This window comes from Diadema antillarum, unplaced genomic scaffold (genome assembly GCF_040938485.1).
Source record: "Diadema antillarum isolate AM-2024a unplaced genomic scaffold, OU_Dant_1.0 scf00000192, whole genome shotgun sequence".
Taxonomy (NCBI): Eukaryota; Metazoa; Echinodermata; class Echinoidea; order Diadematoida; family Diadematidae; genus Diadema; species Diadema antillarum.
The window spans coordinates 3609718-3635927 of NW_027271081.1; the positions used below are offsets into that span (position 1 = coordinate 3609718).

General features: G+C 38.0%; 1 protein-coding gene across 1 annotated transcript in view; it reads left to right on the forward strand.

The window, feature by feature from the left end:
* Positions 1 to 26210, forward strand: part of LOC139723486 (dynamin-like GTPase OPA1, mitochondrial) — a 177872-nt gene that overhangs the window by 27264 nt on the left and 124398 nt on the right. The window contains exons 24-29 of the mRNA XM_071634728.1: positions 225 to 304; positions 1710 to 1763; positions 3122 to 3208; positions 3976 to 4092; positions 4743 to 4836; positions 5510 to 5620. Of these exons, the coding sequence (XP_071490829.1) occupies positions 225 to 304; positions 1710 to 1763; positions 3122 to 3208; positions 3976 to 4092; positions 4743 to 4836; positions 5510 to 5620 (543 nt within the window). The remainder of the gene's footprint in view (positions 1 to 224; positions 305 to 1709; positions 1764 to 3121; positions 3209 to 3975; positions 4093 to 4742; positions 4837 to 5509; positions 5621 to 26210) is intronic.

Here is a 26210-nt window from a genome sequence, read left to right on the forward strand (position 1 = left end):
ACCTCAACTGAAATTTGATGTTGTTTGCATCAACCCTTAAATCATCCAATGCATGTGCTGTGCTGACTCTTGTCTCTTCTGCGTGATGCCAAATCTATACCCTCACCCTATCTTATCTATCAGCTTCATCTCAATTCATCAACAAAGCAGACCTATGACTCTGATAACAAAACGTCCCCCGATGAATTTCTGAACACTTGCTTCTTCTTCTTCTTCATCATCAGCTGAAGAAGCCATTCAGAAGTTGATCGGTCCGGGATCAACGGAGAGATGGATATACTGGAAGAATGTGACAGAAGATGAGGTATGAAAAAAGTCACATCATGGGTCTCTGTCCAGTTGTATTGTACCACAAGGGGGTAGAAGACAATCCCATTTAGTGCTGCAGTTGTACTTGCAACAGAATCCATTACTGTAAAACATGATAATTTTGCGACATAAATTTTTGTGCGAATGGGAGCTGATGGCCTTATTCGCAGCATGAAATTTTCGCGAGTTGCCTCTAACATTCAATGCATATAGTGTAGGCAACATCTTTAGCGTGCATTTTAATTTCGCGAAACTCAGCTCTCGCAAAATTCAGGAAATTAAAATGCAAGCGAACATTCCTCGTTATACAGTAACGTAATTACACACTATAGTAGAGAACTCTGAAACCAAGAAAAGATGTTTGTTAATGTGTGAGTCAAATTGGCCTCATTGTCAGATATGGTATAATCATTTGAATTGAAGCAGATGATTTTGTCATGGTGTCAATATGAATGGTTCCATGATGCCATTTTGATCTCATGTCTGCGAGATCACGTTGGAAGAAATCCCTCTTTGCTTTGAAGGAACATTGGCGATAACCTACTCAAATTCGGACAAGAATGTTGTTACACAGTAATTCCACAGAGAGGATGCTTTTTGTTTGGAACACATATAAAGGGTATGATAAATCCGTTATGCTAACCCGTTGAGTATGAGTCCGGACTTCACTTGGGCAAGTGTCTGTGGGAAATGCATGTTGTAGCAAAATCAGCCTGTCCTTAATGGGTTAATAGCATGGCTTTTGTGGATGTGTGCCTTAAAACCTTCCAAAATTGATAATGCAGAGCGTTCCCGTGAGAGAAAAATTCTTAAAAAGAAATATTGAATTCCAAATATATGTTCACGATGAAGACATGACTTGATTAATCCTTAGACTAAAGTTTCACAGTCCTACTGTATATTACAGATAAATGCATTATCACAAAAAGAAGTTTTGCTCTGTTTTGAATGGCTTACCCTCACTTCATTGTCATCGAGAAGTCCATGTTGATACCTGCAGAGACCAGTGCATGCAATGCACAGATAAATGAGATGCTGAAGATCGTATTAAACTGCTTGTGGATGCTTTACCTGAGATGAAAATTTTTTTATATCAGGGCTTCATTGCAAAAGTTAAAGACTACTCCGTAACGCATTCCTCACAGTCTTTCATGAACAGTCCAAAGCTTTTGAAATTGTGCACTTCGTCTGTGGTGTGTGTTTCTCCTCTAGGATTAATTTCTTTAAATCACGAGGTTCACATGATTCTCTGCCAGTCAATGCATTACTCATATCCATTATGATTTCTTTCTGGCTGTTACATTGCCTTTTTGAGACACCTTTTTTCGTCATTTCGTGAGAATTACTGTGACTGCAGTACGGACTGCATTCTTGTCTCTCTAATCTTTCCGATCTCACAGACAAAGCGGAGACTAGCGAAAGAAGAATTGGAGAAGTTACTGCAAGCCACCGGAGTAAGTGAGATATTCATCATACATGTGCTACTTGTTGAACTGTATATTAACAGAAGCAGAACCATCACTGACTATTGGGGTGGAAGCTTGGTAGTCTAGTGGATATGAAACCTGTCTAGCAATCAGGAGGAGTGGGTTCAAATCCCACCCAAGTACAATTATATTTGCACCCATACCTGAGTATATGTGCCCGTGATATTTATCATGGTAAATTCTCAAAATGCTGAATAATCAGTGTGTCATGTTGATGAAGGGCAATTTGTCAGTCAGTTGCAGCAGAAACAACTGAATGCAAGAATCATTAATTGAATTGCTCTGTTGTTGACTGTGTGTGACATAGTGGAGGACTCATGTGGCCAAAATCAGTTTGTGGACAAAGTGAATAGTATCAGGGATATCAACACCTTCTATTGACCGATTCTGTGACGCGCTATGTGTATTTTTGGCATGGGCGCAGCCATAGTGGGTGTATCAGCCGACCACCCCTCCGCACTCCCCCACCCCTCTCCCTACATTAGCACACGCGCAGAATGAAAAACTGCTTTAGCCAATAGGCGTCTCGTACTGAGTGCGCAAATGCTTGCTAGTGCGCGAACCTTTGTTACAAGTGCGTGATAAACATGTTGCCCCAGGGTGGGGGAGAGCAGGGGGGGGGGGGGGGGTCGGCTGATACACCCACTATGGCTGCGCCCTGTGCCGTAAAATGTCTGCTGCCCTCAACGAACCCGAATCGGTCAATAGTTAATAGGGAATTGGTGTCATGCACAAGGTCATGGGTCAAAGGTCATGGTGGGTGAAGAGAGAAAAATACAACACCCTGTGTAGTTTCAGCCATAGATGAGTGAAGACTCCTAAATACACAGTTGTGTTAGAATGGATCAGTTGAAGAACTACTGTAAAAGTGGAAATTTTCGCGGTGTTCAAATTTTCGCGCATTTCGCGCAACCAGAAACTAGCGTGAAAATAAAAGCACGCGAATATTTTAGTTTGCCATATGTGCCTGTGCGTGATGTCTTGATTCCGCGGAATTAAAAACACACGAAACTCTTCCGACCCGGCCAAGCGCGAAAAATTAGTCACGCGAAAATATCCACTTTTACAGTATAGGAGAACTGATTGCTTGTATATCTACATCATAATATATATATGCAATCCAAATTCATGCTTGAGTAAGTTCACTAGGAGTAGAGTAAGATCAAGCACACAAATCATTCAACATTTACTCAGGATTTGGATGTCTAATACTCTTAATGTACATGTGGATTTTTACACTCTGGTGGTGAGTCTATTTCATTTTTGTTTTATTGTTTATTTGTTGTTGTTTTATCTCCCTCTTGGTGTCGCTCCCACCCACACAGAAGCACCAACCTCAACTCACAGAAGATGAAATCACCACGGTAAAGAAGAACCTACAGACCAAAGGGGCAGACGTTGACACCAGTTTGGTGAGTGGGGTTGTTGCCGTTTGTCATTTTTTTCTCTCTCTTTTTTTTTTTTTTTTTTTTGGGGGGGGGGGGGGTATGGGTATTTATCTTTCAGAAAAGAATATGTATGCCAGCTCTTTGTACTTCAGAAATTGATTTTGATACCACACGAATCAAAATTTCATACTATTTCTTCAAATAATTCATACAGATGAATGTGAATACAGTGTACATGTATAGTATGTATCTATTGTAAAGGGCATCCCCTCCATGAGCCTTAGTTCAGGCCCAGTCACTTGAGTGACTAGCTGGCATGATTACAAGTTATGTCTTTTATTACAATTATAATGTTAACAATATGGAAATGTGTGAGCTATGCTCAGTCTAGGGCAAAGTGCATTCCAATGTCTTTTGTTAATCACATTAGTTCTATAGCAATGACTGACAGATGATGTCACAGGCAAAATCTTAGTTTTGAAGTTGTCGTTTTTGTTTTTTGTTTTTGTGGGCGTATCCACATAATCTGAAGAAAAGGAGAGAAATGTTATTATAAAATATATGACATGGATATGAATATTCATTTGGCAATATGCAGCCGAACACGTACGTGATGTTGAGGGTATCATGACTCGACACAAGGAAATATGCATGTGCATTGCAGTGTTCCTTTGATTAACCCATTGAGGATGGGCTGATATTGCTGCAACACGCATTTCCCACAGACACTTGCCTGAGTATACTCTGGACTCATCCTCGACAGGTTAATTTAATGTTTTTCCCCCACTCAGATCCAAGAGACGTGGTACCCTCTGTTCAGGAAACACTTCCTCACTTCCTCCCTCCGTCTTGCCAACGACTGCCGGAAAGGTTTCTACCACTATCAGCAGGGACTCAGCGACTCAGGGGTGAGATTTACTCCAAAAAATTCATAACCCCAAATTTGTACTTCACGAATGCCAGCCAGATACACATTGCCCCCCCCCCCCCCCAAAAAAAAAAAAAAAACAAACCAACAACAACAACAACAACAACAACAAACAAACAAACAAACAGGCAAAACAGAAACAAAGATTCACCAGTAATATTGAGGGATTAGGAGCTTTAGCCTTTAATATTCAAGCAGAGGACAGGTGATATTGGTTTTTGTATCAAAATCTAAAAATTGATTTTATTTCCTGGTGTTCACACACCAGGGAAAAAACAAACAAACAAACAAACAAAAAGCACACACACAGCAACAACACCAAATCCCTCGGCTGCAAATGAAGTGCTTCGAATCTTCCAAGTGTGTATGCTTTAATGATGACTGGCGTATGACCCCATGCACCTTATAGTCTGTGAATATGTGGCGTATGTAGTACTTAGATGATTACTACTTGGTCATATGCACAACAGCTAAACTTTCTATGACCAACCATACATGTACATGCCATGAATACAAAGCAAAAATGGAGCAAGCATTGTCTTGTTTGAAGTTCTGAATCATGTCCTCATTTTAGTTTGGTTTTGTAATGTTTTACATTAATATTGCTGCTCATATTGGATCTGTCCACAGCTGGAATGCCACGATATTGTCCTGTTCTGGAGGATACAACGTATGCTGGAGCTGACCAGTAACGTGCTACGGCAACAAATCATGAATACTGAAGGTAGGAGAGAGCACCTCCACTTTTATAAACTAACTGGCCCTGGAACTCCATGGGGTAGTCTTGGAGGGTGCATTTTTGTGTGTGTGTGTTTCATTTTGTCTTTTGTCTTGCCATTTGACTCGATGGTATAGTGTGGGATTTATCTGTGACTCGTGAATGAGTGACTTGTGATAAAAGAGAGAAGCCCTTATTTCCATGCATTAACCCTTACTGTGCTTTGTTGTCTAATTGGCATGCGCGCTGGAGTGCCTTTTCTGCCGATTGGCAAAGTTGTCTGGAAACGACAGTTGTAATTGCCAATGAGTGGAAATGATCTTACCTGTATACCACTGATCCACGTTGTTCCACTGTTTCTTTCCTGTTGAGCTGGGGTACAGTGGGCTTGGTAACATTACAACTCTGGCAAGTTTGGATTGATTATTGAATGCTGAGTAAAACTCTTGACAAGGTAAGCAAGTCTTGAGCAAAATAAAGGGTTAAGGAGGGGGTAAGGTTTGGAGGGGAATAATGTGGCATATGGGAATACACACATTATCAAATGTTTAAAATAAACTACGATATGCATGTTGATATATTTTATATACTTCTACTCATATCAATATCTTAGCACGAGAACCTAACCACCTTTACCTTTTATGATTTGATTCCCCCCCCCCCCCCCCCCCCCCCCCAGCGAGACGATTGGGCAAGGAAGTGAAGGAAGTCCTGGACGACTTCGGCGACGACAGGTCAACCAAGGTCAAGCTGCTGACTGGACGGCGGGTGGACCTGGCAGAAGAACTGAGTGAGTGGAGTTGCAAATTTGCAGTCTGTTATTTGTTTTGTCAATATGTCTTTTTGTTTTGTTTTTGATGATGATATAAAGTGTGACTCGAGTGAGAGCAGTGTGATTGTGTGTTTGTGTGATGAAATTATGCCACATTTATGCTTCCTCTTGTCTCAACTGTTGTGACGTTCATAATGAATGGTCAAGGGAGAGAAATCACACTGACCAGTGGGGTAAACCCACGAAGGTCAGTATCATTCTCCAATCTCCCAGAATTGCCATACTTCTCATTTCCCAGGATTTAAGCCTCTATCCTTTATTGTATTTATTCATTTATCTATTCACTCATTTATTTATTTATTTATTTATTTATTTATTTATTTATTTATTTATCTATTCACTTATTTATTTATTTACTCATTTATTTACTCATTTATTTATTTACTCATTTGTTTGGTTGTTGGTTTGTTTATTATTGAATTTATTTGTTTATTTATTTATTTATTTATGTATTCATTCATTCATTTATTTTTTTTCAAGAGGTGCAGTAAACTCTCTTGTGTAGATAGGAAGTGGTCATCTCCTGCTTAGCAGAGGACTTTTATGTAATTTCCAGTGATGGGACAGAGCGTTCTCAGACTGGTAACCAGCGTGGGCATAACCTCCTGCATAGTGATGTTGTGTGTTGTCAAGTTTATACAATTATTGTAAGGATATCTAGAGACAAATTACATTTTATGGCCTAGAAATTTGCAACATCTCAATTTCTCGTCTCACCTCCAATGCTTTGCTCATTCTGCCCAATGAAAACTGTCTGTGTGCTTCAAATACTTTTGACATACCACAGTATGTAATGTACATTGTATTAGCTACCGTATTTTCCTTTAAAGCTTTGTCTGTGACTGATTATAAACAGACCTGGGTACACTGTTGAATATCATCATTAGATCTTTCACCTTGCTCCCAAACCATTGATATACAATTGTGCATGATACAGTAATTCAAGAACAAAAAATAATTTTCTTACATGTAGATATACAAATCAAAATGCTGTATAGAATCATTGTGGTATACTTTAACATTTATGATATTTTGACTGCAGAAGTGAATATTTAATCAAAGCAGATATAATTACAAATGAAACAAAGCATTCTGTTTGTCCCTAAACCAGGAAAGAACATTGTGGGATCACTAACATGTTCCTCTCATTTCTTAAATAGAATCATATTGACTAATAACCCATTGCTAATCGAACTGGTCGTTCCTTTATTAAATACAATTCTATGTGGCTTTACACAATATTTTGAAAACAGCAGGTTAAACTAACTTTTATTTGAAGATTTGGTGTGTGATCACCTGACTTGGTCATGTGATTATCAGATGTAGGGGTCACTGACAGCTTTATAGGTATGCTTCTGTAGGTTGGTAAAGATCTCTTTTTAAAGATGATGTTATCTCTCCTTTTATGGCAGCATAGTGACTAACGCTGTCTTGACTGTACGCTGCATGATTAGCTACATTGTATCACCAAAGAGTAAAGGCAAGTTGCTGTGTCTAATCCCCATCTCCTTTTAAAAGAGGAGTACATGTAAGTGTTCCCCAGTGGGTAATAAATTGCCCCAATCATTTCAAAGTCTTGCTTCCCCAAAGCCATTCTCCTTCCCCAATTCCTTGAAATTCCCTTAAATCTCTACACGAATGAAAACAGTTTTGTGCATGTGTGTGTGTGGGTGAGTGTGTGTGTTTGTGTGTAATTAGATAAGGAAGAAAAAGAAGAAAAAGAAAAGAAGAATATGTCCACTCGTGCCCTGCAATTAGCTTCCTGGAGTTAATGGAATCATTCCATCAAATGAAGACCTAAAATATTTGTAGACATCTTTTCTTTTGCAGACATGTGAGAGTTTTAGGAGGACAAATTGCGCTGCAGATAGATCAGACCCCAGAAGACTTGTGGTTTCACCCATCAGGGCTTTGTTGCACGACTACTTTTGGTTGGTGTCGATGTTCTTGTTCAGTGCACAGAATACTCAGTATTTCTCTCCTGTGTCCTATTGAGTCTTGGGGGAATTTTTCCCACGCGCAGAGGAGTGTGGGGAGAGAAAATATTCATACTCCCACGGATAAATAGAAGGAAAGAGGTCATAATCCCCTCCTCTTTATGCGAAATTGGTTTGACCTTCTGGTTTCAATTTTCATGTCGCGGGGAAAGGAAGCTCTCAAAGTGTAACGGGGCGTTAGATGCAGCTCATTACATTCATTGTGTGGCAGTCACGGCAGCTTTTCTGTCGCCCAACGGCAGCTCAATGATTGTCGGTGCATTTTATCATCATCCCCGCAGTATTTGTATCGTCCATGTCTCCTCGCATTTCAAGTCTTTTTCCTTGTTCTTTCTGGCTCTCGGTCGGCCACTTTTTCTTTTACATTGTAGTTATTCAGCGTTCAAATAAGCAGACTTATGTGTGGTGTAATTTCCAAAATAGACATGCAGTTCCCACAATCCTGAAAGGAAAAGAAAAATAGTTTAAATAGACTACACTCTGTACTTCTCTTCTTCTCTGAACGTCAGTAGTTGGATACAACATTGCCTAGTGTTCTGTGTCAACCTTTGGTCCTTATTTCATGCAAGGAATGTTCCCTTTTTAAGTTTTTTTTTTTTCATGCAATACTACAATATACATCTGTACAATGTAAATCTCACATTGTTTTCTCCTCCATTCATTTTTGATATACAACACTTGAATTGCTGAATTACTCTTTATGTAATCATATTTATTTTTTTTGGGGGGGGGGTGGGGGTGGTAGAGGGAATGAAATCAATTACAAGGGAATTCTTGTATTAAAAAAAAAAAGATCTTCCTCAAAGAACTACACATGAATTAGGCAAAAGAGGCTATATTTCATTAATGCTCAGAATGAAATTATTATGTTCAGAACTTATAGAAGATGTATATATATTCAACTTAACATGAACAAGAAGGAAAACAGGACATGCAAGGTGTATTTTTTTTTTTTTTTGATGTCTCACCAATACAACGATTAAGAGGGCTGTAAAATATCCTGTTTCGAATAATTGTGTGTTAAGTTTCAAACTTTCCAACATAGAGGATAAGACTTATGGGACATGTAGCAAGTAAATAAAACCCCAAACTTGCCAAACACGGTGCATTAGAAAAACTCGGAACTAAATCAATTTTTTTTTCTTTCTTTTTTAAACAAATAATTAAAAATGCTGTGTGTCACAGGTGTTATTGACAGTCCTGTTCATACCAATCATCATCATCATCATCATCCTCATCATCCTCATCATCATTATCATCATCATCACCATCATCGTCATCATCATTATCATCACAGGTTTCTTTATCAGTGTTGGTGTTATCAATATCTATGTCATTCTGGGTGCAAACAAGAGCTACATATAGTGTATCATCAAAAAGGTTACCCTGCTTGTTAAGTAGTCAATACTTGGGAGAATGCATCATCAATTACAGCTCTTCTATCTGCACTTGTAGAGTTTCTTTTAATGCCCCCAAGTATGCCTTGGGCTACAGACATCTAGTCACTTACTCCCATCCAGGATTTGATTATCTCAAAGCTGTTTACCTTGTTCAGCTGTGACATTAAATACATCTTTTGTCACAACTTTGTTACACTGATCCCCTCCTCAGTGCTTTTCATGCCTCCGCCTGAAGGGTGGTGCCTGAGGCATTATGTTTTTGGGTTGTCCGTCCGTCCCTACGTCTTTTTTTTTTTTCTACCACATTTTGGTCAGTGGCTAGCAGACTTTTTTTTCCTACTGCTCTTTCTTTTCTTCTTTTTTTTTCTTTTCTTATTTTAAGATCTGGGTAGGTTTCAGTTCTTTGTTGTTCCTCCAGCCTAAACTTAGAAGGAAGCAATAGACAAGAGACCACTTATGACACCTTTAGCTAATTGTCTTGTTTATGTATTTGTTCGCTTTTTTTTTCAGTCTCTAAATACCTGCACAGAGTAAATGATTTTGAGCTAACATGTTTTCTTTCACTCTTTCTCTCTCGCTGTCTATATACTCTCAATGTAGACATATTTGTGGCGTGAAATTTTCGCCAGAACATCATGAAGGGCAGACTTGGATGGAATCATAAAGTTAGGCAAAATTGAATTTTACTGCCAGCTGGCTGTCTTAAAGTTAGGCATCTTATTTTTTTTATTTGCTTCTAATCCGTTGAGTTTATGCAAAGAGTTAGGCAAAATTACAGTTCCTGAATATAGTTAGGCAGAATGTAGTTAGGCTGAATTTTGCTGCCCACGAATAAACAGTCAGCCCATCTGCTGCAGAACCCACAGTGAAATTAAATTTTTGAATAGATAATTCCAATGGAAGCTGTGAAGGGAAAGCATGTCTTCGAAGAAATATCACACTGGTTTGTCAGCAAGGAAACCATGCACAATATTGGAGCTTTATATTTGCAGTCGAAAGGAAACCCATGTCAGTCAGAAATCATGTTTAATCAATGAGACGTACAACAATATGAGAGAGGACGGTATCATGTTTTACAGACTGAAAATAAGAATGAATTTTCTCATTGAAACATGTAAAGGTGTTGTAAAAAAGTGACATTCAGGAACTCTTGTTATTTCTTTTTTTCAACTTTGCGATCACACTTTCTTTTTTTCATTTCAGAAAGATGTTTCCGAAAGGCATTTCTAACCTCGTAATTGAAACAGCTTTGCCTTTATCAACTGCCCAAATCTCCCTGAAAGTTGCTTGGAATCCTTAGTTCTATGCCAAAAATGAGTTGATAAATGCACCCATAGTCACATGATCATTCAGAGACATCATAATTACTCATGCACACACAGATAGTCAAACACACATTCACATTACACATACAGTCACGCAGGTAGCAACCTTACAAAGTGCATGACTGCACCGTCCACCCCCCACCCCTCCCCTTTGCCCCACCCACCCACCCCAATCCAATCGGCTGGGGTTAAGGCCTCCCAGAGGCATCCCAGAGCTTGGGCATCAAAATATCGACATTCGGCAGGATTTCTGCGGATACCAGCCGAGGGTGGAGGGATCTCCGTGGCTCTGCCGAATTTGAGGCGTAGGAGAACCTTTGAGCGGGTTAAAGGCTTGTTTCATGGCATCCCAAGGACCCTTGCAAATTCGGGAGCTGTACTACTATTTGTTTTTGTTTCTCTTTGTGCTTTCCAATTTTTTTTTTTACTTCTTCTTTCTAGAGAAGGATAGTGTGTAAGCTTGGATATTGAAATGCCGAGCCCAGTTGATATTCGTTGGAATATCAAAACTTTGTGATTTGGGCTATCATTTGGGGATAGGATTGTGAGGGTTGAAGTGATCAGAATTCGTAATCAGAATTCATTCTGAGCAGGGCCAAGAGTGATTTGCCAAAAGAGAGAGTGAGACAGACAGACAGACAGACAGATAGACAGACAGACAAAGAGAAAGGAGAAACAACCTCTGGTATGGAAGGCTTCAAGTAGTAAAGCAAAAAGCTCCTCTGAGCATCTTTTTTCTTTTTCTCTTTTTTGAGAGAGAGAGGGCAAGGGAATTTTTTGGTCAAGGTTTCTGTCTGTGTGTAAGCTTACCTCTATGTAGGGAGAGTAAAGCAAACTGTTGCTCATATTCAAGTATACCACAAGACATGTATTGCAAACGAAGCATGTTTTTGGATTGTAATCAAAAGGATTGCATTCTCTTACAGAGTGTGCAAAATGGTAGCACATGAGGCAATTTACTGAAATGAGTTGAATAGATGTTGACTATTTTACAGTGCCACACTTTTGCCATATTTCATCCTCAAATTAATGAAATCAATATATGCAGTTGCAAAAGTTTAATTTTGTTATCCAAAAATTCTGAGCCTCAAAATACTTGTGTACAGTATGGAATCTACAGAAGTATATTTAGGGCACATTGCTCCACCAGTTATACAAGGTTTGTGGAGGGTGTGGTTGGGGTAAGGACCATGCACCCTTCCCCACCCCTGCCCACCTTCCAGGTAGGACTTTGGCTCATATTAGCAATGTGTTTTCCTTTCCTGTTGAGCATTCCTAGACTGCTATACATGTACTTCAGATTCGCTGGTAGCTCTCCAGTCTGTAAATTTGCTATGGTCTTTTTTTTTTGTATTACCCATGGTAGGCCTACATTTATCGTTAATGAATGACATGTTTACAAAGACAGCAGAATCTAAATCATTTGTCTAAAATGAATCTGGATTTATGATTTCTAACTGTAGACAGATCAATTATGTGTCAGTGATCAGGTATGTACTTTGTTCTCCAATATTCTAAAAAGTGTGTGGTATAAAGTAAAAGAAAAGGGACAATCCTTGTGTGCAGTGACATGTGGAAAACTTTTTTTTTTTTTTTTTGCTAGGGGAGAGGGAAGAAAGAAGTACCATCATTCAAAATAACAACAATAACAGAGGAAAAAGTTTTGAAAATATGACAGAAAATCAAACTCGTAGTAACCGACGATTTGTGAAAGGATTATTGTCAAATCTAGTCAAATAAGCGTGTGCCTAGATTGGATAAAGAGAGGGGATTTCAGATTTGAATTATGGGCTTTGGGGTTAATCTGCAACGCCACTGCTCGGGCCTCTCCGTGCACCCCTCTGGATCGCTCCGGCCGGCCGCCTGTCCAAAGACATCACGGCGCGACAAACGACTCCACTGTTCTCATCTGCAAAATATGTGGAGCATGCTAAAAACCTCTTCTACGGATGGTGGTTGATCTTCTTCATAGAGAAAGAAAACCATTTTGAAGAAGGAAAAAAAAAGATGAAGAGGGATATTGACCTATCCAAATTCCTCCTCTTATCCCAACATTTGTTTTGGAAATTGAAAGAAGCGGTCAGTGTCTGAAGATAGAAAAATAAAATATAGGAATGAGCCTATATGCCTTGTGGAATTTTATTTCTAACTCCAGTTTTTAGCTGCTTCGAGTTGATTCATTGTCAACTCATGATCTCATAGAGTGTATATTTGTCAGACTCTTTTGCCGTATCAACATCTCCATGTGACAAAAATGCAAAGCAACCTCTGTATAACTCCCGTCTTTCATTATCATGATGTCTTAAAAGAGGACACTTTGTAGCATGGTAGCACTCCTTCCTTTATAGCAGTGTGGTGTAACACAGAATTATTGAAGCTTTGAGAAATGAAATAATTCAGTGGAATCAAGAGACTTCTGAAAGGTGTGGAAGTCAACAATAACATATCAACAACAAAGGGTGCATATGAAAGATGTTTTTTCAACTTTATATTTCGAAGCAGTAACACTGGATGGGGAGAAATAATATGAACAGATAAGCACCAAGAAAGTCAAAAAATTGTGTTTTCTAGGACTCATTGGATTAAATCTTTCGGTGCTCTCATTAACCCGTCTGTGCAGAATGTTTAAGGAATTTTAACCCGTTGAGGACGGACCGATTTTGCAGCAACACACATTTTGCATGGACTCTTGCCCGAGTATACTTGGGACTCGTCCTCAACGGGTTAATGTCCTGCAGAGGGTTATCCTAAATGAAGGATCAGCCCACAATCAGGTGTTCTACCAAATATCCTCACAAATTCAGGGGAAATAGGGGCTTGATTCTTATTATAAGCAACATTACTGGCTGATAACAAGCTCAGAATGCTGTGTGTATTACTCCTGTGACTTCCAAAAAACATTTTGCCATTTGATGTGATAGGCATGAATCCCTGTCATATGATGCCATGCACAATGCATTTATGTGAAATATAACAAATGAAATTGCCGCGATAAACCTGCATACCATGCCAAAGTACAACATATCGTCGCTGGGGTGACAAGACCTTGTATCTGAAATTTTAATGAAAATGACTTTTATGGATTAATGGTCAAATAATGGGTCAGGTGATATCCTGTCAAAATTCCAAAATAATCCAAAAGTGAAGGCACCACGGTATGTCAAAGGAAAGGCTGTCCCATTCACTTTAGTGCTTTGGCCGCCATGTTTTTTGGCTCTCCTGAACATTTGACATTTTGTACATACAAGGCCTTGTCGCCCTAGCGACGATATGTACATTGTATGTGTTACAGATACTGCCAGGAACTGAATCTGATGACTGTTTGAATGTTGTCTATAAACATGAGAGTAGATGGTCCTACACATTAGGGAGGCAAAGAAGATGGAAACATATTAACCCCTTGAAGACGAGTCCTGAGAATACTCGGGCAGGTGTCTATGGGAAATGCATGTTATAGCAAAATTAGTCCGTCCTCAATGGGTTAAAGGAAAGGGAATTTTTCACATAAAAGTTTACAAACATATTGAGGACAGACTGATTTTGCTACAACAACGTGCATTTCGCATAGATACCGGCTCGAGTATACTCGGGACTCATCCTCAACGGGGTAAAGGGAATGCTTGTTCTTACTTTGTGATCAGTGTATATTTGTATACTCAAGTTCCTTTTCCTTGTGCTTGTGTAAATAAGTTGTGCATAGACGTTTGTGTATGCCTGTGTGTGTTGGTGCGTTTGATTTGTTACATGAATCTGCATACGTGTAATTCTGTTCCTTGCAATATTATTCATTTGATCAAGGAACTGTAGAGAGTGAAATACTACATGTAGCTGCTTTTTACTCTTGTCTTTTTTGTGAGTGTGTATTGAATTCTTTGTGAATATGATTTCTTCATCATTGAATGAAATTCCAATGAAGAATACACTGTACAACAACAATTGTGTGTGTGTGTGTGTGTGTGTGTGTGTGTGTGTGTGTGTGTGTGTGAGTGGGGGAGAAGAGCCAACAAAGGCATTGCTTGAAATATTTGAACGGTCAGTGGCAGTGCGTGCCAACTTCTGGGTAGCCCGGGGCAGTACATGTAACAATTTGACCTCTGTTTAATACAATTCTCCATTGCGACCTGCTCCTTTCTGCTCAGCCGATCACTCATATTTTCCATTTTTGCCATGTTTTCAGTAAAAGTTCTGTGCTTCTGTAGATTCATGAGGCATATGCATGGCCCATTGTATTCATAATTACTGAAAAATCTCTTTAGAGTCCCTTTCAGTTTCCTTGCCTCAAGCTCGGGAGTACTTTATAGTGAAAACATCTTGACTTTTCGCCATGATCAAAAACACTTACTTCACTTTCTCTCTTCCACTCACTCTCTCCAAAGAAAGAGTACACACATTGTTTTCATTCTACTTTGCAAAATGGACACCATTGTTGTTTCACCAGCTCTATATTTTCTTTCTTTTTTTTTCTTCTTTTTTTTCATCAAACCCTGGCAGGAAAGTGCACAAATGTTATTTCTCCAGATACAATAATGGTCCGGCAGTGTTTATAATTTTCGTCATAAAGTCATGCGTCTTTGGAAGAATGGTCAAAATTGTTTTTCCAGGCAAGCACTCTCTGTTCATTCATGCCTTTGCTTCTTGACTGATTAAGGTAGGGGACAAAAAGATTGGCAAAGTTTGGTTGATGGACCTATTTCCATTTCCAATACACTGTTTACCCCCCCCCCCCCACAATCCTTTTTTTTTTCTTGTTCTATATGGGAATATCCTATTTTTACCATCATTTTTATTTTCTTCTCTCTCCTAATTTTTGAGGTTACTGACCAGCCATCACTGCTTTTGGAGGAAGAAAGCAGAAAAAAGAATAATGTAAACTTTCTTATAGTAGAATAAGATCCATACAGGAAGTGGACTCTGATGATTGAGACTTTGATATGTAGAGATTGAGAAACTCAAAGCAAATTTTAAAGATGCCGCATACAAGCCTCTTTGTGCTGTGAGTGAAGATTGGCCCATAAAACCCCATAGCATTGCACACGCTGTCCGAAGTCCCTTGTACAAAAAGGGTTAATCCTTTGCTAAAATGTACATGTAGGCCTACTTGTTGAAGAGTGAATTTATGGATTATACACCTGTAGATGGAGAGATAGATAAAAACAAAGGGAATGGTTACTAAGAGATGAAAAAAGAGCAAAAGAAAGAAATTGAGAGAGTGAAAGAAAATTGAGGAGTGGTGAGGAAAAGAGCAATTATCCTATACTATAATACTCGAAGTTGTTGTTGTTGTTGCGGCCTTATGTATTTCCTGTTTTATTTCGGCGTTGCTGGTTTCTCTATCTCCTCCCGAGCCGTCGGCTCCGGGCAGTTTTTTTTCATTCATTCATTTATTTTTCATTTCCAACAAAAACATATAAATATATTACAAAAATTGAATACAGTGCATAAATTTCATCATACAAAGTAAAGGATAAATTTACAGAAAACTTGTAGGTATAGGAAAATGTTGGAAATGGGGAGGAATGCTAAAAAGCTGAGCTTGTAGGCTGCATTCCCCCCACACGTAATACAAGAAATTATATGATCGATAGACTGATAAGCATTGAAAATGGATGAAACAAAGAAACTAAGACAAAAAAACCTATAACCTAACTTATCCGAAACAAAAACCCTGAACAAATCCCTACACTACACTAAGTCGCTGTCATGCCGGAAAAGAGAGGAGAGAAACAAAATAGTATGTGTGTGTGTGTGTGTGTGTGTGTGTGTGTGTGTGTGAGTGTGTGTGTGTGTGTATGAGAGAGAGGGGGGGGGGAGAAAGCAGCTTAATGCGTGGTGTGAAGATAAGAGACAAAAAAAAAAATAGAAGGACACGAGAGGTAGTGGATGGATGGAGCCGCTTAGCTGTAATTCCAATAGAATATAAGGTTGGATTTTACACTTCTTTGCAACCAATAAAGAATCAGCAATTCTTATAACTGTTCAAAATATTTTTCTTCAGATTACTCTTAAAGGAACTTAAACTTGGAGATGTCCTCAAACTGTTAGAAAGGTTGTTCCAATATTTAGGTCCAGCAAATGTAAATATAGAATGTGTAAACATTGTTCTAGTTAAAGGCAGATGGAATTCATCTGAGTGACGAGTTGGATATTTATGGAACGAGCGGTTTCTCGCAAACATGCTTGTGAAGACAGACGGCAACAAATTATTAGAAAGTTTATACATAAATTGGCCAAGACAATAATAATAAATATCAGTTATCTTTAAAATTTTGTTTTCAGAAAATAAAACATCGGTGTGGGCTCTCCAAGAAACATGACAAATTATTCGAAGAGCTTTTTTCTGGAGACGGGACAGTCTGTCGAGATATGATGGATGTGTGTTCCCCCAAGCTATGATGCCATAATTCAAATAAGGTAAAATCAAAGCTGAATATAACATTAAAAGGGTGGGAATAGAAAAATAATATTTAACTCTATTAATAACACCAATATTTCGAGATATTGTGTGACAAATACTATCAATATGTGACTTCCATGAAAGTTTATTGTCAATAACCAAACCTAAAAACTTCATTGATGCAACTTCATCTATAACTATATCATCTATTTTTATATTATTAGGAAGATTATTTAAAGTATTACTAAATAATATACATTTAGTTTTAAGAAGATTTATAGACAACTTATTTGACCTTATCCAACATAACAATCTCTTTAATTCAGAATTTAACAAATCCACCAAAATATGAGGATCTGAATGAGAAAGAAAAACATTAGAGTCATCAGCAAAAAGTACAAAAGATAAAATATTAGAAGCATTTATTATATCATTTATATACAAAATGAATAAAAGAGGTCCCAGTAAACTACCCTGAGGTACACCACAGGTGACAGATTGGTTGCAGGAGTTTTGACCAGATAGAAAAACATACTGTTTACGATCAGAGAGGTAACTCCTGAACCACTCCAAGGCCTTGCCACGTATACCATAGTGACATAATTTATGAAGTAATATTTTATGATCGATGGTATCGAAGGCCTTGGAGAGGTCCAGGAAGACACCCACTGTGTGATGAGCCCTATCTACTGCTTTGGCTACTTTTTCAATAAAGGAGAGAATTGCTTGAGAAGTGCTATGTCCTTTGCGGAAACCAAATTGTGAATCAGAAATGATATCATAAAAATCAAGAAATTTAAGGAGTCTAGAATAAACAACTTTTTCTAACAGTTTTGAAAACGATGACAACAATGAAATTGGTCTATAATTACTAATATCTTCCTTATTACCTTTCTTATAAATTGGGATTACTTTAGCAATTTTCATTCGTAGCGGAACAACACCACTGCTTAATGACAAATTAAAAATGTAAGTTAAAGGTTCAACAATATTCTCAGCTATATTTTTCAAAATAACGTTATCAATACAATCAGGTCCCGAGCTTCTTTTACTTTCCAAACTCATAATGATATCTTTTACTTCATAACTAATAATCGGATCAAAAAAGAATGAATTTGAGTTGGGTAATTTAAGAAATTCATAGAAATTTTTTTGACAAGCAGGAGTTTTATTAGCAAGATCATATCCAATCTGCGAAAAGTAAAGGTTAAATGCATCTACAATCATCACAGGGTCTGTTATTTCCTTGTCACCAGAAACAACTCTTGTAACACAAAACTTATCATTTTCTTTATTTATAGCACTGTTTATTATTTTCCAAGTTTTACTCATGTCATGCTTACAAAAGGATATCTGATCCGCGTAATACTTCTTTTTTTCATAACGCAATATTCTTGTAAGAGTGTTTTTATACATAATATATTTACGATGAGATTGTTCAGTACGTTTAATTTTGTCTGCATAATACAAATTGTTTTTCCGGTTTATAGATCGTAGAAGAGATTTTGTTATCCATGGTGATCTAGGATACTTTTTGTAATCACGTTTAACTTCTACCAAAGGAACATATTTCTCTAAATGAGAATTCAAAATATTCATAAAAACATCAAATGATAAATCCGTATCATGAGTGCTATATACTTCTCTCCAAGTTTCTTCATTCAGACTATTCTTCAAATTCTGTAAGTTATCCGGTGTGACTTTTCTAAATACTTCTCTAGTGGGACTAATTGGTTTCGTGGTGACTGGGATGGATGTGAAAATTGGAAAGTGGTCCGATATATCTGCTAAAATGATATTCGATTTAGGAGTAGGCGTAATATTACAAAATATATTATCAATAAGTGAAGCTGTATTATCTGTCACTCGGGTGGGTTTAGTAATAAGTGGTAAAAAAGAAGCTGAAAACATACTATCAAGTAAATTCTGAGAGGCATTTACTGTGTGGCATTTCAATATATCTATATTGAAATCGCCCATAACAAAGCATTTTTTATTAACAAAAATTGGGTTATGGATGAGATCCTGTAAGGCTTCTAGAAATAATGCACTGCTGGAGTTTGGAGGTCTATATATCAATGTAATCAAAATATTCCTAGACTTTGGGATATTTATTTCAACAACCAAAGATTCTAAAATTTCATTCATGGAGTTAAGTTCGGTGTGTACAAAATAATCAAAATGTTGTTTAATATATAATGCAACCCCTCCTCCTACCTTGTTAGTTCTATTATTCGTAATAAAATCATAACCAGGAAATGCAAAAGAATTAGGGGAATATTTAGTAAGCCACGTCTCAGTGAGCCCAATAACAGAAAATGAATTCTGGGTAGGATTTTCTAGTAAAGATTGTAAATGTTCGAAGTTGCTATTTAAACTTCGGACATTTAGATGCATCAATGAAAAACTATCATTCGATATCTCTAAAGACTGAAATTGATTAATCGTTAGATAATCAGAACCTTGATGTAATATATTTTCCTCATTCACATTCAAATTATCGACGATAGAATTAATGGTATCTGCTGCACGGTATTCATATCTAAATGGGTTATTTTCACTTTGTTGATCCTTTTGATTGATTCCAAAAAGGTTAATCAAATCTTCATTCCCTAGAGAATGAAAAGCAAAACTATCTATCTGCGCCATCATTAACAACCAAAATTAAGTATTAGATATGGAGCGTAAGCTCCTAATTGGAGAATAGCAAACTTTACATAAGCCGAGCGGGACCCAACCATGGATTGGAAATAGATTAACAGTTGATTGTGAACACGAGAGATAGCATGACAAGCGACAACATAAACAAGTAAACATAAACAACAAAACATAAACAAAACAACAAAAGCACACATATTGCTCAGAACATAACTAAACCTGATAGACATCAAGCAAGGCGGAGCTCCCGGCGTGCTTGAAAACACACGAGTAAAAAAAAAAAACCACTCATGAATGGTATAGATCTATGGCTTACGTATAAGATAGACCAACAACGCCATAGTAATCGCAGACAACTGCGGTTAAACCAGCTAATAATCAACATCAGTTTAGATCTCAGTTTTATGTATTATAAGAGACAATATTACCAAAAAAAAAAAAAAAATGGAATGCCGTGTGGAGAGAGCAGTGGATAATAACAATGAACAGGACATTGAAAGATGCTAAACTGTCACTGAATACATTCAAAATGTACAGTATAGCGTCATACTCGACGGACCCTGCACACATTTTCCAATACACATTAATTAAACCCATATATTACAACACTTTTGGTACTTCATGATAATAATATCACAAAAAAATAATTCATGTCGGGTTACTTTTTTTTTTACAGTGATACACAGAAAAAGAAATAAGATGGTTAATACACTTTTCCTCTTCCTCTTGCTATCGTCCTTCTTGACACAAATTAGAGAGTATCAATTTTGACATATCGGTGCATGACATTTCTATGATTATACAAAAGAGGGGGAAATTGATACTGCAGAAATAAATGCAAAAGGAAAAAAAAAGATTGTATTGACCTATTGGAAATAAATGAATGATTCGGCAACCATGGCAACGTCGATTGTTAGTGATGCTGCAAATGACGGGTATGTGAACGGATAAAAGTGAAAAATGGCTTAATACATCAAATAGCATCGTTCTATAATGTTGCCATAGTGTCATGACCAGTGCAGCGGTCTTATAAAATTGCATACCGTAATTATCAAAAGTAAAGATGCAGCGAGGTAAATTTGATAAATCAGATTGAAGACCAGCTGCTGAAATACATTATTAACCAGGATTAGGTCACAGTGTCCATCGGTTTAACAGTTTGACTTGGTATTCAATTACATAAGAGAGGAACAAAGTGACGACAAGAAAAAAAAAAGAAGAAGAAAGAAAATAGCGAATTACAAAAAGGTCCCATATCATTCCTGGAAAAGCTAACAAAAAACCAGGATCAAATTTCTACTCGTATAGTTACTCTAGCAACAATTAAGTTGCTTTGGGTCATACACCGCAGCCGTTCATCATGATAAGCAGATGACTCCGACAAGAACACAACAATAAGAAAAAACAAGCCCAGGTTCATCATTCAACCACGTTGCGGTTGACCCTCAGCCGCCAAGTTCATTCACAGAGAAAAAGACAAAAATCGGGTTACACAAAACTTGTTTGTGCACATAATTGGTATATGGTTATCTGGTTTAAGGCATAACTTAGATATCGCGTGTACTGTGTGAGGGTTGCGACCAGTTGCGACCAGTGCCGTCGGCCGCAGGAGAGTATCCTACATCGAATGGCGCGGGTTTCGTCCCCTCTCCGCCTCCGTGTCGACGTCGAGGACGAAAAAGAAAAATTAATTAGCTACATGCATAATGCATTTTTGTGCGTGACGAAAGAGCCGAGCGTTTCAATATTCACCGATCCTGCGCTGGCCTCCTGCTTTCTCGATCTTCCATCTTTTAGCTTGCAGAGACACGGGGATACTAAAGATGATGGTGCAGCGAAATCTCTGACATCTTCCGGCGGACGCGCACGCACACACACAATGTACCTCGCAGAACTCTATACACACTCTACACTGTGTGTATATAGTTCTGTGATGTACCTTTGCCTCCGCCTGTTACGTGTACTGAATGTATTGACGATGGTTACACGAATCTGTGTGTGCGTGATATGGACTACAAGGGCATTTACGTACAGTTCGCCATTATTGGCGTCCCCAAATGAAAACAACGAACGTTGGTTATGTAATTGTATTTTGCACAACTGCAGAATACTATATGCAGCTCAGGTACGTCATTTAGTTTGCTCGCCGTTTGCTCTCAAGTCCGGTGTCATTGTACGCAGACTGTTTAGGACGCGGCTAAATATATTTGCCGATCGTACCCTTACATATCAGATTACACGCGCAGCTGTGTCCATTCGTTTACTGCAGAGCTGCTGTAATCATACATATTCATAAGATGAGCGGACGTAGAGGAAAACCTCGCTTTGCCGACCGCCTATTTTTAAAATTGCAAGTGGAAATAGAATGTGTGGTTCTATGGTCTATCAAACCAAGTTTTGGTGACAAAAAAAAGAGGGAGCAAATGAAGACGAATGCAGTGATGTATATATTCTTCTTTCTTCCATAACATGGGAAAAATATTAAAGAAAAAAAATACGAGGTCGTGAGAACCTACTCACACGGGTGCCTATTAAACCTGATGACTATGATCTCCCCCTCCCCAAATAATAACAATGATGATAATAATGATAATAATAATAATAATAATAATAATAATGATAAGGATAATGATAATAATGATATAATAATAACAATAATAGGAGCAATAATTGTAGGCCTAATATTAATTATGATAATGTACAATCTGAAGCAGATGTAGTTCTATATTAATATGATATATCAAGCCAAGTTTTGGTGATTAAAAACAAAAAGGAGGGAGCAAAATTATGAAGATATATCTTATTTTTCTCTCATAACGTGGGGAAAAGAAACATGGAAAAAAAACCACAAAACAAACCGAGGCCTTGAGACCAGCCGTGGATTCCCGCGGGTGCCCGCGTGGATGCAAGAGCAGGGGGTAATCAAAGTCATAGTGTTAATATCTTCCCGTTTCGACGGGAACAACCTGTGGGCAGAACTTTCGGGGAATCTCATTTACGTTTTTGGTAATTTTTCCCTGAATGTTTTTGTTTTTTGCCCTGCGGAGGTGGAAATGTGTGTGTGCGTGAGGGGGGGGGGAGGGGTGAGGGGCAACAAGACAACTGTTGGACTTCAACGGGTGCAAATAACCCCTCGAAACTCAAGTTCTATAATAAAAGCAAGTAGTGGCGGGAATGATCCCTACCAATGGACCGGATCGCCTGGCATATACTACAAAAATGTATTATAAAATTTCTGGGAAGGGTGGTCATTTAGAAGACAGCACAATTAACGAAAGAATGAGAAGACTTTTCTTTTTATTTCTTCAATAAAAATGTGCAAAATCGTATTATGAGAAAAAAAATTAAACCCCTCAGACCCGTGGATTTCCACGGGTGCTGCTAGTCTGAAAAAAGAAAAGTGTTACAACAGAAGAGGGATTACAAAGTTATCATCCTAGTATTTGACAAGCAGGCATGAGAGAAAGATTGACCAATATTTCGTATATCGTACCGATGTGTTGGCTCAGTGAGTAGAGCGGCTGCCCTCACAATCGGGAGGTCGTGGGTTCAAACCCCGCCCACGTCATACCAAAAGACGTTAAAAGATGGGAGTTGCTGCTACCTTGTTTGCCGTTCAACAGTTGAAAAGGTTAGAGCAACGTCGATCTGGCGCTGCTCAATGGCTGCCGGGCCCACGATCAATTGGGCAAAATGAATTTCCATTCTTGGACAATAAAATTTGGAGTTTATATCCAAAACAATTATTATATTATATTTCTGTAACACTGTCGGGAAAACTTAAAACTGTAAGAGTAAAACTGACCAAATATTATGTGATTTTAGCTGACTGATGGTGAGGATTGGTGAGGAAAAGGCAAAGAGAAGACATGAAAAAGAGAAAAATTGCCAAACAAAAAGGAAGAAAGAATTGAAGGAAAGAAAAATCAGAGGTCAAAGAGAAGCTGAAAGATGATTATTAGACTTCTAGAGATTGGAAGATGGCATCTTTTGGTGACCATGATGAAGGGGTCCCTCTCCGAATGCGTCAAAACTCCAGCCAAATTGAGGGAAGATATAGAGAGAGATTTAGATTTGGAAAAGACATACTTCACAGGTAAACCTCTGGTCTACAGATTTGAGGTGTAAAAATATCCTGTTTTTGCCCCCCTGGCTGTGAGTTGTTGAGAAGAAAAAAAAGAGAGTCTACTTTGTTTCCTGTAAGTCGGCATTTTTCTTTAATGCCCACAGGTCCTCGTCCTCTCAGGTTTAAAGCCACAGTACAATGTAGTTTTGGGAAAGGACATTTCATTTCAGGAATATTCTAAGACTTCTCTTTTCTTTTCTTTTCTTTTGAATCATGATTATGAATTCATACCAGTACCAGTAATCCTGTTTAAATTTCTATTTGCAGACTAAGGACATTTGAAATGCCAAAAATAAATGTATACAAAACCTGCTGAAGACAGGCAAGAAGAAGGAGAAAACAAAAGTACCCACAGAGGTACATGTATGGATAACAAAATGTTTCTACCACTTCCCCCATGGAGTATTAACACAATTAACTTATCAGTCTTCATTGGGAGCTCATGAATATTTACAAGTCTCTAGCTCTCTTATGCAGTAGGGACATTAGATGAGCTTTGTGTTTATTAGTGATTTATCATTTTTGTTCTCTCATTCCAATTCGTTCGTAAGGGAAAGCAATATTAACCAATGAGAAGAAACGTAAAGAGTAAGTGCTATAGCAGTGTACACTATAGATACCCAAAACTGTGTTCTGACCCTTTTAAGATTACTTGATAGAATGACAGAGGACAGCATTCATGTCCTGTGTATTTTCCTCTTGAGAGAAATTAAAGACATTATCTTTTTCTACTGATGAGATATACAACAAATTTTTCTCTCTCTAACCATCTTGCACTGCACATTCAGAAACGCTTCGTTAAATGCTATATTCATATGACATTTGGATATTCATGACACATTGATATGAGGCTATTCAAACAGTACGTCCCGATATGCAGAATTGTATGGCAGCAATCTGACGCGGCGTGCTCTCATGTCTCAAAGGGAAGCTCATGAATATGCATGAGTCTCTCCTTTGCATACTATGAACTTTATGTGGGCTTTATATGTCATGCTTTAAAGGGATCGTATAGTTTTGGTTGAGACCTAATTTCAGGTTTCTAACGTTTTTTGGTGAGATAATGAGAAACCTCTTATGAAATATGAAAGAGCACGTAATTCTATGAGGAATTCAACGTTTATTTGATGAAAATTGGTTTTGAAATGGCTGAGATATCCAAAAAGAGCGATTCTAATAAAGTGTGGGACCCACACCTTATTATGATCGCTTTATTTTACTTTGTTCTTGGATGTTTCAGTCATTCAATACCCGATTTCCATCAAATAAACTTTGAATTCCTCTTAAAATGGTATGCTCTGTACTATATAATAAGTGTTTTCTTGGTATCTCGCAAAAAGTAAAAAGCCCAATTCTCATCTCCACCAATACTGTACCATCCCTTTAATACGATCTCTACATTGGTAGTTAGTGAATAAACCCTGTCCCTTATGTGATGAATGAAGATAAGAGCATTCTGACACGACGTTATGTCATGAATAGACAATCAAGGAAATCATGCCTATATCATTGTTTTGATATAATATGTAAAGCAACATACATTATTCACACAACATATCAGTAGAGGGGCATTCAGACTCATAAAAACATCCTATGTTCCTACGTAGATCCACACAAGAATTCTAGTCTGAAAGGGGAGTCATTCTTTCTCCCCCCCCCCCCCCCCTTTCTCATACTCTGTAACATTCCAAAGACTTATCAGATATAAGAGGTGCTGGAAAACGTTATTTCGTCCTTTTTTTTCTGGTCATTTTCTTTTTTATTATTCCCAGCTGAAGTGTTGGCTAGAGAACACCTTGTAATCTGACTCTAAACTGCTGGATGATTATCATTATCTGGGTTCAGGTTTCGTTATATCTGGCTGTAATTGAAACAAAACTTCTTTAGGATTGTTCACTGAAATTTAGAAATTGAAACACTATCATCTCTCCCTTCAAAAAAACTTGTACGATCATCACCTGCAATGATATTCCCGCAGGCAGGTAACCCGCTTTCAGGTACAGTGCCAAATCTCCCTCATATTATCTTTATATAGTTTCATTATCATTATTATTTTCTTTTCCCGACACACCTTCTCCGAACGGTTGTCGGCCTCCTGTATCCCTGCGTTTGATCGCGAAGTTCCTGTACCTGCAATTTGTTTGGGAGGTGTAGGCTCTTGTAACATATCTTAATCTGTGCTCTTGTAACAAATCTTTATCTGCTCACTTTTGCAGATCACATGCATTTTTTTTTTTAAATACCTCTCCTTATTTTTTTCTGGGGGGGGGGGGGTTAGGGGATGGTGTTTAGTGGGTTTGGGATAAGTTGTGTATTTCTAAGATTGCATGTCAACCTTGTATCCAGATTTGAAATATAGAAGGGTGAAGAGAGAGAGGGTCTGCCGCCAGGCAACATGCGCTTAGCGTCCTCATTGGAATGATAGCAACACACATAGTGCCTGCCAGCAGGTGGACAGAGTATGTCCCAGTTTGTACATTGTACCTCTATTTTTTATACATTTCATGAAGACACCTGCGCATATTTTCTATCGATTGCTCCATTTTCTCCAGTGATTTATTCAGTGAAAATGTTTTTACCATCACGCATATATATTTCTCAATTTGTTTTTGAATCTGTGGGTATTTAGTGGTGGGGGGGGGGGGGGG